Source organism: Sinocyclocheilus rhinocerous, unplaced genomic scaffold (genome assembly GCF_001515625.1).
Source record: "Sinocyclocheilus rhinocerous isolate Xijiao unplaced genomic scaffold, SAMN03320098_v1.1 scaffold111, whole genome shotgun sequence".
Taxonomy (NCBI): Eukaryota; Metazoa; Chordata; class Actinopteri; order Cypriniformes; family Cyprinidae; genus Sinocyclocheilus; species Sinocyclocheilus rhinocerous.
The window spans coordinates 1,493,083-1,507,528 of NW_015642811.1; the positions used below are offsets into that span (position 1 = coordinate 1,493,083).

General features: G+C 39.6%; 2 protein-coding genes across 3 annotated transcripts in view; both read right to left on the reverse strand.

The window, feature by feature from the left end:
• LOC107756499 (rab11 family-interacting protein 1-like) overlaps positions 1-3,857 on the reverse strand; it is a 17,803-nt gene extending 13,946 nt beyond the window's left edge. Inside the window, exons 1-2 of one of the 2 annotated variants that reach the window (XM_016573650.1) lie at positions 3,185-3,857; positions 2,604-3,056 (exon numbers count right to left, since the gene is read on the reverse strand). In XM_016573650.1, coding sequence (XP_016429136.1) covers positions 2,604-2,965 — 362 coding nt within the window. In that variant the 5' untranslated portion in view covers positions 2,966-3,056; positions 3,185-3,857. Of the gene's footprint in view, positions 1-2,603 lie in introns of both variants that reach the window. The other variant, XM_016573651.1, reaches the window with a different exon arrangement.
• Positions 3,858-4,682: 825 nt separating this feature from the next.
• Positions 4,683-12,569, reverse strand: LOC107756501 (BEN domain-containing protein 4). The gene is made up of 5 exons (XM_016573652.1): positions 11,876-12,569; positions 8,377-8,937; positions 7,474-7,565; positions 6,891-7,131; positions 4,683-6,738 (listed from the first exon to the last, which is right to left on the reverse strand). Exons 1-5 carry the CDS (start codon positions 12,315-12,317, stop codon positions 6,497-6,499), a joined length of 1,578 nt encoding a protein of 525 aa, XP_016429138.1. The 5' UTR covers positions 12,318-12,569; the 3' UTR covers positions 4,683-6,496.
• Positions 12,570-14,446: the final 1,877 nt, after the last annotated feature.

Below are 14,446 nucleotides of genomic sequence, written 5' to 3' on the forward strand. Positions count from 1 at the left end.
GCTTTCACAACGAAATACACAGCGTCTTCACGACATGGCGGCGGCAACAATACTACAGCGAGAATAAAGTTACGCCTTCTTTCTTTGCGTAAACATTTGGGCGGTGTTATGCAAATCTTCCCACATCGTGATGTAGACATGTGGGTGCGTGTTAGAACGAGCCGTTTTAGGTAGGCGTGGTTAACTCTTAACTTTTATAAAGAATATCTCTTTGGTTTTGAGACTTTAGTGTTTGCAACTTTACAGATCTTCTTTATGCACCAAGAGCTTGTAACACTCCAAAGAGAAAGGAAAAATTGAAATCGCATCATATGACCCCTTTAACTCAAAGATTCCTCATTGTCCGTCACAATATTTGAAGGACCGCTCATATAGGCTAAGATATTTTCAGTATTTCTACCATAATGACAGAGCTGCTTGTTTTAAAGCTTAAATTAACATAAATGGATTAATATAGCTATAATGATAATTGATATATTATAATAAGTAACCAAAATTAATTTCAAGAATCGTATGTTCAAAAAAAAAAAACCAACAACAACACACACACACACATTAGTTATTAAGCAGGGGTTAAATATAATGGCAGTTTACATCTTGTATTTGTGTTTTTTAGTATTTGTATTTAGCTTATAATTAGATTGTTTTTATATCAATAATAATAATTAGTACTAATTTAAATAAAAATACTGATCCTGTGGCCCCTTTGGAAGTTTAGAAGTCTAATTATTATTTAGATTTTCTTGAAACACTTTGGCAGATTTGGGATTTTTAAAGCCAGTAACATGCTGAAACTGATAAGAAACAAATATACAACTTAATATACAAATCATAAACTTTCACTTACATTAGGCACTTGGTACTTATTAACATCCTAACAGTCTTTAATTAAATCAATTTTGTTAGCTGAACATTATGTGAATTTAAGAGTTGAATTGTGGATGTGAGAATAAAGGAAGGCATATTAAATATGAAAATAACAATGTTATTGTTGCTCAGCATGGCTCACTGATTTCCTCCCTCACTTGTTTATAGAGGTTTCAGCCAAGAGGCCCCCACCTACCTCATCTCTTCCTCCCCTCCCATAACAAATGATTTACTCCTCCTAATGACGGCACCACTAGATATGTAGTTGAATTTCATCTACTAGATGTGCAAGCTTTTCAAAAAAAAAAAACAGACAAGATTCCAGGAAGGTTACGTCTGTTGGAGTGCAGTGAAATGCGTGTTTGTTGAGTTCAGTGCAGACTCTGTGACCATTCTGACACATGCTGGTACTGCCCTGTGTGGAGGCATGACTCTGCGCCAGCGCTACGCAAGCACACTGATGAGGACTAGATGCAGCATGCCCCTCCAAGTATGTTGCTGTTGTTGTGTCTGCAAAAGCATATCCCATTACTCTGGTATTCAAAACAGTGTTGATTTTGCACTTCCCATAGATCCTTTGTGTGGCTTCGACCACCATGCATTTGTTTAATATTGCATTTGACATCAGTAATTTAGGTTATGTTTTGGTGGCTGGCCAAAGAATCTTCCTGCAGTTCTGTTATGTTGCGAATGGGAATGTCTGTCCAACTGTGAAATGAGTGCACAGAAATTCTTCCACCCAAAATCACAGGCTCAAGGTTTTGGCATGCCTGTGTCAAATATCCCGGGACTATATCAACTGAAAAACAAGGAAAGCTGTTCTTTAAAAATACATTCAGCTTCACGAACATAAGGCTATAAAAACAAAGATAGATCGTGTATCTTAAGGATATATATATTTTTTTTACACTCACTCTTGGGAATGAAGAGAAGTGGTGAAACAAACACATTATTTTACATGTACCCTATAATCAGTGTTTTTAGTATCATTGAGATACTACTATAGTTTTATTTAAAGGGGTCATATGATGCGATTTAAATTTTTCCTTTCTCTTTGGAGTGTTACAAGCTCTTGGTGCATAAAGAAGATCTGTAAAGTTGATTTTTTTATTTTAAATACATTTTTTTATTGATTTTTAAGTCTATACAGTTTCCATTTTATTTTTATTTCAGTTTTATGTTTAGTTATTTCAGTACATCAAATTTTTATATTTTGAGTTAACACGTATTTATTTCAAGTAATGAAAACTAGCCTATGATATTTCTACTTATTAGCCTATACCTTACCTTGTTTTACGTATACTTGATGAAACATAAACCCGAGCTGGTCTGCTTCCCTTACGAAAATTAACCATGGTTTTACTACAAATTAAACCATGGTTACTATAGTTAAACCATGGTAACCACAAATTAACCATGTTTTTGCTACACTAACCATAGTTTATCCATGGTATTTAGTAAAACTGTGGTTATACAAATGGTAATCAATATGCCAAAAAACCATGGTTACAACACTTTTATTAAAATAAAACCATGGTTAATTTTCGTAAGGTGTGTCCTCTATCTACTAGTCTGATGGTTTAAGAAGGGTTTTAAGCACTTTTTTTAATTGTACACATGAATATGGTAATCATTCAGTACCATGGTATCTGATGCCATCATTGTACCATGGTACTGCCACAGTACGAAAGTCTCAAGGCCTATTAATTGATCCTATTATTAGCTGTAATACTCACTCATTTCTGGGACACATTCCATGCTGAAAAACTTTGTCGAGGGGAATAACAGCTTGACCGAGAAACACGTCGAGCCCGATGAGCACGCGGTGCATCACTGTGAGCACCAGGTTGCTGCTCATCCCACCCGCCTCCAGCAGCCCAGGCAGCAGCTCAAAGGAGCACTCCTCGCTCCACTGCGGCTCCTCAGCCTTCTCCACCAGGCCGGTGGTGTACTTCTCCTTGCCGACCTGGATGATGGTGTAAACGTAGCGGCTGCCTTGCTTGCCCTTCGTCCGCAGACCCCTCGCGCGAAGGACGGTCACGTTGACGTGCGTCGGGACCCATCTCTGCTCGTCGTCGTCCAGGCTGATCAGAGGCATCCCGCTGCGGTTGGAGACGCAGTTGTTTGGGATAATCCAGCAGAATGACACTTGCGCACTGGATAACTATGCACTGCCCGCGCCCTTGCGCCTGTCCGCCGCCCGAAGTTGCAGTGAGACAAAGCGCTGCATTATCGTCCAGCTCAATTCAAAAGGACAACCACAATCGCAACGTTTATAACAACAATCCCTGGCGAGTCAAACTTCACATCAATTTACCGTAGTGGGCGTTCTGGACCCTCGGCGTCACCACCACAACAGATTTTTGACAACTCACTGCACTGCTGCTGCGCGGCCCGCCCTCCAACATTTTGTGGGGGCTCCGCAATAAAGTATCCAGCTGAATTAAAGAGAAAGGCAACTCAAATCCCTGCTGCGATAGTTCACCTCAGAACATAGCAAACAATCCAGCAGAGATCACTAGTTTGAGCTCTACTTCGACAGGGCATCTGGGAGCACGCTGTGATGAGTGTGGGAAAACTTATCCACGCTGAAGAAGTTCATTGCGGTAAGTGGCGTTTGTTTCGTGAACGAGTTTTGAATGAATCTTTTAAGTGAACGAATCGGTTGGTTTGAACAAATCTTATAAGTGAACTGATATCGTTCTCGTTCTTTTTTATGCACTGAAGCCTTCAAATATCATTCGAGTAGGATCTGCGAAGACGCATGTGGGCGTTTTGATGAGTATGCTCAGGTGTCTCTTTAAAACCAAAATGTTTCGCAAATCAGTGGGCGTTTAAAACGTTTTTCAACAGCTTTACCCAGTTTTCAAAAAAAACAAAAACATGTAGGCTCATCCAAACCCAACCTCTAAACCTACCTAACCCACAGTGGGTTAGAGCAAATCGGGTAAAGCCGTTGAAACGTTCTTGGTCATGAGAACGCCCACTGATTGGGGATCGCCAACTAGGAGAGAGAAGTTTTGAGTCTGATGAGATTGGTCAATAACAGCCGTTCTCAACTCTGGCCCTCAAGATCCATTTTCCTGCAGTTTCGATCCAACCTTGATCAAACTCACCTGCCTGTAACGTTCTTGCAATTCGGAAGAACTTGATTAGCTTGTTCAGGTGTGTTTGATTAGGGTTTGAGCCATGGGCGTAGCTTGTGGGGGGGCCAGGGGGGCCTGGCTCCCCCATAGCGATTTAAGAATTTTACTAAAGCAGGAAAGTGTACCTCGAGGGCCAGAGTTGAGAATGAAAGACAGAGGAGTCTGAAGGAACTGAACTGGAATACTAGCGATAAAGGCGCATTTAACTAAGCGGTTGTGTGAATGATTTAATGACTCGCTCCCTCTGTTACCTGCAAAAAGAGTCAGTGAGTGAATCAGAATCGTAATTATTCTGTCAGTAAACCTATTCAAAAGATTCGAATCAATGAATCAAAATCCCCATCACTTCTGCAGTACAGTGAAGATAGTTCTGGGGGGGTGGAGATCGATGCTATCTCTGCTTAACTGTCCCATGATGAAGATTATTTTTTCCGGCTGAACTAAATCTGTTTGAGCCACATATATTGCGCAATGCCTGCGCCACATTACATAACATTCTAAGTTAAAGATATAACTTACTTAATTTACAATGTATGGTGATTAAACTGCTGAAAAACAATAAGAGTTTAAACTAAAATGGTTTGCTGGCCTTGGTCTTTCAGCTTGGTCCAGCTGGTCTGCTGAAAGATTTTAAAAGCAATTCTTACTTTGAGCCCAATTTTGCACTCTTGTTTATTATAAATAGGCTAATATGCTGCATCCGAATGATTTCATAAAGTATACTCACATTCACTCCGCAGACATCTGCAATTATTCACAATGGAGTGAATTTGACAGCCTTTGAATTGGTTTCACAAAGAAACGTTGCAGTGGCTTTATTGTTGTCTACTTCCATCTATTGTTCAACGTCTGGAATTAATAGAGCAGCTACTATTGAAACACAACACAGATGGCATTGTCTGGATCACTTATTTTGTCTTTTCTCATTTTTGTCCACATTACATAAATGCATCTTCTGTTTGAAAAGAAAATATCATTAATAAGTAAGAGGAAAAACAGTCTCATCACTTTTGGCGGGGTTCACAGTGTTGACACGTTCTTTGAATAGACTAGAGGACTAACAATTTCCAATTACCATGGATTTGTACAATCACAACAGGCTACACATCACAACAACAGTGGCTTTTGTATGTCTGGTAGTCAAAGGCAACAGCAACTTGGTAACTTACTTTGAAGTCTTTATACCACTCTGACACAACTTCATCAGCTGTTTAATGTTTAGGAATTGCTGACTTTTAAACCTGAACATGAACTTGGGCGATACAGAAGCCATTAAAAACAGAATAATGAGGCCACAGATCTTCAGATATGAAACAGCCTTAACGATCACAAGTTTTTATGCTGTGTGACAGGTTTAAATGTTAGGGACTCCCCACCATCAGACGTCTGATGAAGCGCCGTGGAGAATGAATTCAAAATTAGTAGTTAAATGACATTTGACTGAATTCTACCAGACATTACACAATGACCTGCATGTATAAACATTTCACAGACAGAGACTTTGTCTAAGGCATTAAAGAAAGATGGTCCGTTTTCAAACACATTTTTCTTTTGTTTGAAAACCCAAACAGCCAGAGGCCACTAATGTAACAGGAACACCAAGAGATAAACAACAGTCTGAAATTGGCAGTATTTGTAGTTCTTAGTGGTAGATGGTGTCTCTTTTTAAGGCATTTCATTTAGTCTCTTATGCAGTCACACAGAATATTATCATGTGGTAGAATAAATGAAGTGGGGTTGATCCTTTAAACATGATCTTTGTAGTGCTTAACGAACTAGAATCAAGAAGCAGCAACACAAATTACGAACAACATCGCTTCCTTATTGGATCAGAGGAAAGATTAGGAAGCCACCCAACACACTATATTACAGACTTACTGTATCTCCACAGTCACAGACACGGACAAATTGTAGAGTTCAGTAATTTCATCTTGCAGCCACTTTGAAAATGATTTTGCAACATCACAGTTTTTTTTTTTTATAAACATCACTGATTATTCAACATCATATGATAAAATAGAGGGCAGCACTTTAAATTTAACCATATCAGAAAGAATAACAGAAAATCATATTAGCACCTCATTTGCAGGCTGTCTGTATGAACATCTGACCAATCTGACAAGAAAGGAAGCTCTCCTTATTATTTACGATGCAGTAAAATGGATACATTCATGTTGCTATAGTAGATCACATTCTTAATGACATTCGATGGAACAAATTAGGAAATGGAGCGCATAATAAACCTGATATTGTGTAGAATTCAACCAACTCTGCTGCCTAGTGACTACTAACCATTTAAACAATATAGCATGGAAGAATCCCACGTTATTTAGTGGGTAGGTGTGAACGCCCTGGAATGTTTTGACAGGAAGGAACAAGGATTATTTTCATACACAAACCACGTTAAGATCATGTAAGTGCTGCAACTTCTGAATGAGCCGATCCGGAGGGCTTGATCCATGATTTGGACGTATTTTTCTTCTTTAGTCCCCCAAACCATTCTGTGAGCCCTTCAGATAGAGCTCATCCTGAGAGAGCTGCCCGTCGTAGCTCTCCATGTATAAACTACCACTGCTGCTGCTACCGCTGCCCCCGTTCCCCAGGAAAGTGCCTACAGCCCGGCCCTGCCGCGCGTGCCCTACTGCATCGCTGAAGACTTTGTTTATCTGCTCCTCAGAGGGCATCCACCAGTCAGGATTAGAAGCACAGTGCATCCGGATAAACTCTGTGAGAGGGAATGCCGCGGGACAGAGATGGATGAGGGAGATAGAACGTGTGAGATGCTAAATTAAGTTTGCATTATTATCGCACTGATAATCTGATTCAAATTAGATGGTAAAATTTAAAAAAAAGTGTAAGAACGTTTTAGCTCACTACCTCTGAGACAAGTGACCTTGACGGGGTTGAGAGGTCTTCTCTCCGGCACCGGCTCCCCTGTGTGTACCGAACGTTTCCTCTTCCCCAGACCGCATGAGTATTTCAGCTCATCTGTGGTGAACACGAACCGGATAAGGTAACGCAGGAGCCGCCGGCCATCTTTTTTTGAGGAGTTGACTGCCTCGTCCCACTGCTTATTGGTGATGAAGAGAGGATAGTTCCCCAGAAGCTGTTTACTGCCCTATTTCGAAAAGACAAGAGATTATAGATTGTAGAGGGGAAGAAATCTTTAATGCGCTTTAATGCATCAACATTTAAACAGACGCTGCACTAAACACTGAACCAGAAAACAGGCAAATTCAATATAAAGAACTGAAACTTTACTGAGATGCTAAAAGACTCTGTGGCTTTTAGTTTATGTAACAGTTCTTTAAAGTGATATTTACATAACCTCAGATTAGACTTTCATTTGACTGACAGTTTCAGTTCTTTTCCCACTGGTAATCATTTCTTGTGTAAACCTGTGTCTCTGTGGTTTTCACGACTATTTGAACAGCACCGAAAGGTCTTTTGTCAGGCTCACCTCGGTAAGCTGCTCTTCAGGCTGGGGCTGCACAAATTGGTTGTAGTGCTGAAGAACAGTCTTAAAAAAGTCCAGAACATTCTGGCAAGGAGCTGTTAAGGCAAAACCAGCAAAACTTGTTGGCTGATGAACTTTGTTTTATTTAAACCAAACAAGCTGAAATGTTGTAAAATACAATGTACTGTTAAGAGTGCACAGAGTTTTGTTTTTTTCCCTTCAAATTGTAATCTTTACTGTTTACTATTGTTTCCCCATTCGGTGGCAAATACAGCCAAATGTCTCGAACTCTTTTTGGAAACTTTCAGTTGTGGAATAAATAAATCATAGCTCACAAAAAGGCTTTTCCACAAAGGTATCCAAAACTGAAACGGTTTAATAATTTCAATAATTTCCACTGCAAACTTCAGACAGTTTTCCCCTGTTCTATATGGCTATACAATAATGATATTCAAAATAAAAATGAACAAATTTAAAAAGACAAATATTACTATTGCAACAATATTATTATACTGAATAATTAGAATGTAGTGTTTAATAATAATAATTTTATTTTACAGAACAACAGTAAAATTACAATACTAATATTTGTCTGAATTTCTCTGCTTTCAAACATTATACTACAGACCTTTATTTTGGTGGCAAACAGCTGGAAGACTTTGGAACTTCTCTTTTGTTGACAACAGATTTTTAAACGATTCTCTTTACAAATTTGTGTAATGAGAATCTACTGTGTCTCCAGAAAGTTTGATAAACATTTAGTGAACAGCCTAAACCCCTTTTAAGTACACTGTGCACCTTTAAAAGCTTAGGATAGTAATAATGATTTTGTGGATATAATGATTACAGGGGATTATGTGTCTAATATCAAGACAGAAATAAAAGCAAATCATCAAAGTTTAATACCTGGTATATTGTCCAGTTTGTGTCTCAGTTCCTCGTTTTCCTGCTGTAGACTAAGAACTTCCTGTTCCAGCTCCATACAGCGTGGACAGCAGCCTTCCTCCTCATCTTCCTCAGGCAGTGTGGACGAGGGGTGTCCGTACGACTCAGAAGGTGCTGGAGAAGCCCAGCCGCCTAAGTTCTGCCTCGGGGACCCTGATGCTGCCGGCTCAGCCTCTACCGGGCGACACCGTTCACTGTCTGATGACTGGGGTCCGGAGAGCAGGTAGTTCTGAAGCGACTCTGTGAAAATCCGGAGGAAAGCGGAAGTCTGCTGCTGGTTCCAGTGGTTGCCCCGTTGGGTCTCCTCACCGGTGTTCTCCAGGCATGAGTCCTCTGACCGGGTCTTAGAACTGAGCCTCTCTCCTGGAGACAAGCAGCTGTCCTCCTGTTTTATGAGAGCGGAGATGGAAGAGGATGGAGGGACGAGGGAAGGCTGGGGCTCAAGGAGCCGCCCGTTGCTGTTGAGGAGGCTGAGCACTCGACTGCACTGCTGGGCAAAAGCATCCAATATAAGGCGGTTTTCTGAGGGGAGAGCAAAATCACACATAAGTACACAAGTATTGCAGCATCAGATTTATTCTCCAAAAAACCAGTTCAATGAAATGAAACTCATTTTACTCACTATCATGTATTTTAAAACCTGCATGACATCTGTTGTCAAAAAACGTCAAAAAAGGGTTCTTTACAGTAGAACTTTTCTATACTACCACATGTATCAAGCAATTTTCAAGGCAAAATCTTCATTTTTAATATTTACAATGCTTTTTCAATACTATATTGTGCTTGGATATTGTGCTAAATGTCTCCTTTGGTGCTCTAGAGAAGAAAGAAAATAACATTAATATAATATCCCTTTAACATTTCTTCCTCAATTTCTATGTGTATTTTTTTGTTGCCTTTTTTACTATTCGGTTTACATAAAAATCGATTAATTTACTAATCAACATTTAATTTATTACAGTCAAACCAAAATGTATTCAGACACCTTCAACATTTCTCACATTATCACAGTTAATTCGTTATAGTTTAGAAAACTGTAATAAAATATGACAAGAACTCAGAGTTAAACAGAGTCAGAACAAATTCATCTTGATAATGTCAGATAACTTTGATAGAAAGGTATGTAATGAATTTGGTTGAATAGCTGTCAGCTGCTAAATTTAAGTACATAATTAGATAATACCAATTTAGCTCAACCAATTACCAAGCAATGCTTAATTTTGTTCAGTCTGTGGTGTAAAAAGGTCGCGTTAACAATTAAAGAAAAAAAAAACACTTAAGCAAAACATGGTCAGGTCAAAGTGTCTGAAGAATTTTTGGTCCCAAATTTGTTATCAGTTTTACAGGTTGTCCACTGTATGAAGAATTTTTGGGTATAATATGTCACAGTTTATTTTATTTTGCTATCCTTGCTTACATAAATGAACTATAGTGTCCTGCACCCACTAGTAAAAAAAAAAATATTATATCTGGTGTCTGAATAATTTTTGGCTTGACTGTATTTTAGTTTAGCCTAATTTCACAATACCATTGCTTTTGATCTTTATGAGCTCCATTTTTGCTTTTTCGTTACATCCTTCATGTCCTCTGTTTGCACTTTCCATCATTTCTATCTTTAAATCTGCAACTTGGTCCTGCATGCCTACAGATTTAGGAGATAAGGACGCTGTGAATCTGTCTGCACACACATAACTCATTTACATGGTGTCACTGTTCTAATAAACACTATTCATATCTTCCAAATCCTCTATAAATATGATGAGAAGAAGCAGAGAGATTAATAAAAGGAAAATGCTGACCAACCAACCGCATACAATTACTCTTGTCTCCCCACAGCCTTCTGGCCGCGCCCAGATGCAGAATCTTATAAGAGGATGATTATGAATTTGCCACCCTCACACAAAGACACAGGGCAGACAATTATCAGCTCAGGCAGTCGCTGTGGCAGCCGCATGAGTGACGGGCGCGAGCCTCCGCCGTCGCCTGGATGTGTCTATCAGGATTAAGCAGATGTGGCCATTTATTAACATGCGCGGCATCTCTGTTTACCCCCAGCAAGATGGATTTGATATTCTCTATCTAACACACTCCCTCTCCTCCTTTGCTGCTGTCGTTCCCTCTCTTCCCCTCTCTCCTTCTTTCCCTCCCTCTTTTTCTCCCTCTGTTATGCCACGCAGAGTGAGCCTCATGAAATTTCATTAAACACAACATGTGCCGCAGAGCCAAATTTATGAGCCACATTTGTTTTAATCACAATCCCTTTGGAGGAGCTTTTAAATGCAATTTGGATTATTGCACTGATCTTAGAGCTGTGTCCTTGGGTGTCTACGGCTCCTTCACCCAGGGCTAGAAAGATGAAACCATTAGCATTGTCTGATTGGCCAAAAAATCCCCCATGTATTCTTTTGCAGTGGATATTCCTTAACGATGAACCAAAAGGGCTCGGAATGAAATTAGAAATGCACCATTTACAAGCAGGCGCTGTGAACTCTGATCTTCATTGGAAACATCTACCGTGTCTCCAACAAGTGCAATTAATATTTAGTGAACAGCCTGAAGCCCTTTTGATGATGCCCAGGATAATTTCGAAATGGACTCTGCATGTTAAACACTACATCAAAAAAACAAAAAGGTGGCAAGATATCCAATCCAATAACTTATGTGGCGAAAAATAGATCAGCTGAATGTTTGCACAGACACTGAGGCACCCTGTTGTATGATAATGACACAACTGCTCAATTTGTGAAGGCCTGAGGCTCTGCTGAATGAAAACGAACTCTTGCAACAAGCACATGAAAAACAATTACTGAAGTTGACAAGTTTAGGTAAATCAGAGAGAGAGAGCTGGTGAGAAAAACATGATGCTTTCCACAAATTCATGCTGGGAGCATCTTAATGCAGAGTGCAAAGAAATCTGACAGTACTTGATGAGACTTTCATTTTTATGACAGATACTCTCTCTGATCATGGACCAGTGTTTACATTTCATTGTAAAACTCAACACTTGATACTGATACTCATTATATATTTCTCCTTTAAGCAATATGAGGGATTTGAGAGCATTTTAGAAATTACTGAAGCAGGTATGTCGACCACTGTGTTAGTAGCCTACTATAAAGACGTAAAAGAAGATATTGGTAAATATACCAACAGACTTACAATGTCATCCTAATATAACAGATACAAAACATTTTATTGCAGGGGTGTTTTTAATTTACCAAGCCACTGTTGTTGTTTATTTTTTCTCGGCGTCATTATTTTCAGGTAAAAACTGATGTGAAATTAAACATGTCGACAATACTTGAATGAGTCGCATCATTTGGGCGTGGGCCCCAAATTATGGTTGTATTCGAGTCTAAAAATAATTGCAATGTTCGTAAGAAAACACCCCAAAGTTAGACACTTCAAGTCCTCAGCTTCGTGATGGATAAAAGTTTCTGAGGCAAACTCGTTCACTTACCTGAGCTTATTCCATAGGTGCAGTCTGGAGACTGGTGGCGACCCGCCGGGTATCTGCCGGGTGCCTCCTGATGGGCGACCCTCCTCTGGCTGCCAAACGATGCCGCTGCGGCGCTCCCCGCTGATGCCGCGCTGGGTGTCGCGACTCTGCTGCTGGGCCTGATTTCGCAGGGGAAACGGTGCTGTGGTCTGCTGCTGATGGAGAGGGACGCTTGCGGAAGCGGTACGCGCTGTGAATACTGCTGCTGCTGATGACTGAGAGCTTGAGGATGGTCTCCGAGCTGCGGAATGTCCACCATTGTGGGTCTGTCGTATCTCGCCTTGCCCGCCGCGCGTTTGCTCGGGAAGGTCTTGAGAGAGCTGTACGGACTCCGCTGCTGCTGCTGCCTGCAGATTTTGGGCGCAGAGAGACCCTCGTCTGCCGGTAGCATCTCCTCCTCCATCTCCCTCGCACTTTAGTGTCGTTCTGTCCCGGTCTGGTTAAATCAGTTATACCAGTGCCTCGCCGCCTTGCTCTGTGTCTCAAACACTTCTAACTGTCTGAGATACTCAGAGGGTGGGTGACTTTACTGACAAGTCATTGCTCCAATCCCCTGGCGGTACCAGCACTCGCTGGCTTTTATTCTACCAACAGGGGAATACCGGCGGCGTCCGCAGGCGCATCCGCCGCTCGGTGTGTATATGTGGCTCGTGCTCCCATCAGTGGGAGTGTCAGATGAGAGAGGTGCAAGATGATATAAAGAGGTGTGCGCGATGCCTCCATGTTTTCTCGCATAGCCATGTTGTCAGTGCTGGGGGTTATTTGTTTGTTTGTTGCTTTTAGTCTAAACTGATTGAAAAAAGAACTTTAGGAGTTGTCAGAGCCGACTGGAAATACATATCTAGCTAACATGCAAATATAGGCAACATGCAAGAGGCTAGATACTTAAAGGGATATTTCACCCAAAATGAAAATTCTAAAAATCATTTACACACCGTCGTCTCAAACATGTATAACTCTCTTCTGCGGAACACAAAATAGCATATTTCAAAGAATATAGGCAAGCAAAAAAAAAAACTGTATAGACAAAAACAAACAGACATTTCTCAGAATAGGCTATAGCCTATTGTGTTTCACAGAAGAAACAAAGTCAAACAGTTTTGGAACGACATGTAAATGGTGGCAGCATTTAATTTTTCGGTTGACTAACCATTTAATATTACATTCAATTTAGAAAAAAAGACAACAACCACAAATATTAAATCAGGTTGTGTAAATAAATAAAGTTCCTGTGTCTACTGTATAACTCCTGCAGCACTGGATGGAAGCAAAGCAGGAAAATTCAAAGTATGTTTTCTTACGTGAATAGAAGAAAGGTTGTGGGATATATATTTATACAACAGTTACTTCTGGTTCTCAGATCTGATTGACTGAGAGTCTTTCCAGTCGTGCGATATTGTACCAGTATGTGAACAGTTTCACCGTTTAGGCTGCTCAGCTGGGAGCATTTTCTTACAGCAAGTGTCAATGGCAATGTAGTTTTAAGGTGAGAATGTAGTTGTTTAAACTTCAAATATGTGGTTTATTTATAAAGACAGCACCCATTTCATATAATTTGCTTTAACGTTTTCAGAGATGTGAGCTCTAGGGCGTCAGCGGGCGTTCAGTGCTCACGAACCTGCCGAGAACAACCTTACCTCGGCCAGGTTTCATTTGTCTTTTTCTTTTCTTTTTTGTGTGTGTTAACAATAAAGACATACAGTCATGGACAAAAGTTTTGGCAGTGACATACATTTTGTGTTTGTGCAAAGTTTCCTGCTTCAGTATTTGTAGATTATTTTTCCACATTTCTACCCAGCAAGCAATTTTCAGTTTAAAAGCCGTCTAATAGCCGTCTAAACACAGCCCAGACGTCTAGGCTAAAACATGGCTAAATTTGTCTAACCATAGCCCAAGAATAGACTAGTCATCAAATAAACAGCTAATGAATGCCTACATATATACATCTAATAGACAACAAAATGGCAGTCCATCCAAACAAATTAAATATACAGCTTTTATTAAGAAAAATAACATTTTTAATAACTTGGACAACTTAAGACAATACAGAATTATAAAAATACAAAATAATTAATGACAAAATAAAATATTATAAATAAAATACACTTAAATATAAATATTATTATAAAAAAATCTGGAATTTTTAACAGCTTAAGATAATAAAAATATAAAAATGAAAAAATAAAATATTTTAAAGAGAAAAAGCACAAGAAAAGCTTTTTGACAATTTTTGACTTTAATTACACTAATTGTGACAGAGTCATTCTCTTTTGCTTGGATGCCTACTAAAAACAAAAATGAGAGAGATATATATATATATAGTGTATCACCATTCAGTGTGTTAAAAAAGAGAGAAGCTCTGTGGTAAATGTTGTGTGTTTATACACATACCTCTAATGACCGAGAACAGTGCACTCTTTTCAAATACCTCTTTCTGCAGCGGACCACCCACCTTCATGTTGAATTTTTAGACATGAGTGAATTTTTTTAAAACCCTAAAATATAATACAGATTGAGGTGGTTAACAATTGC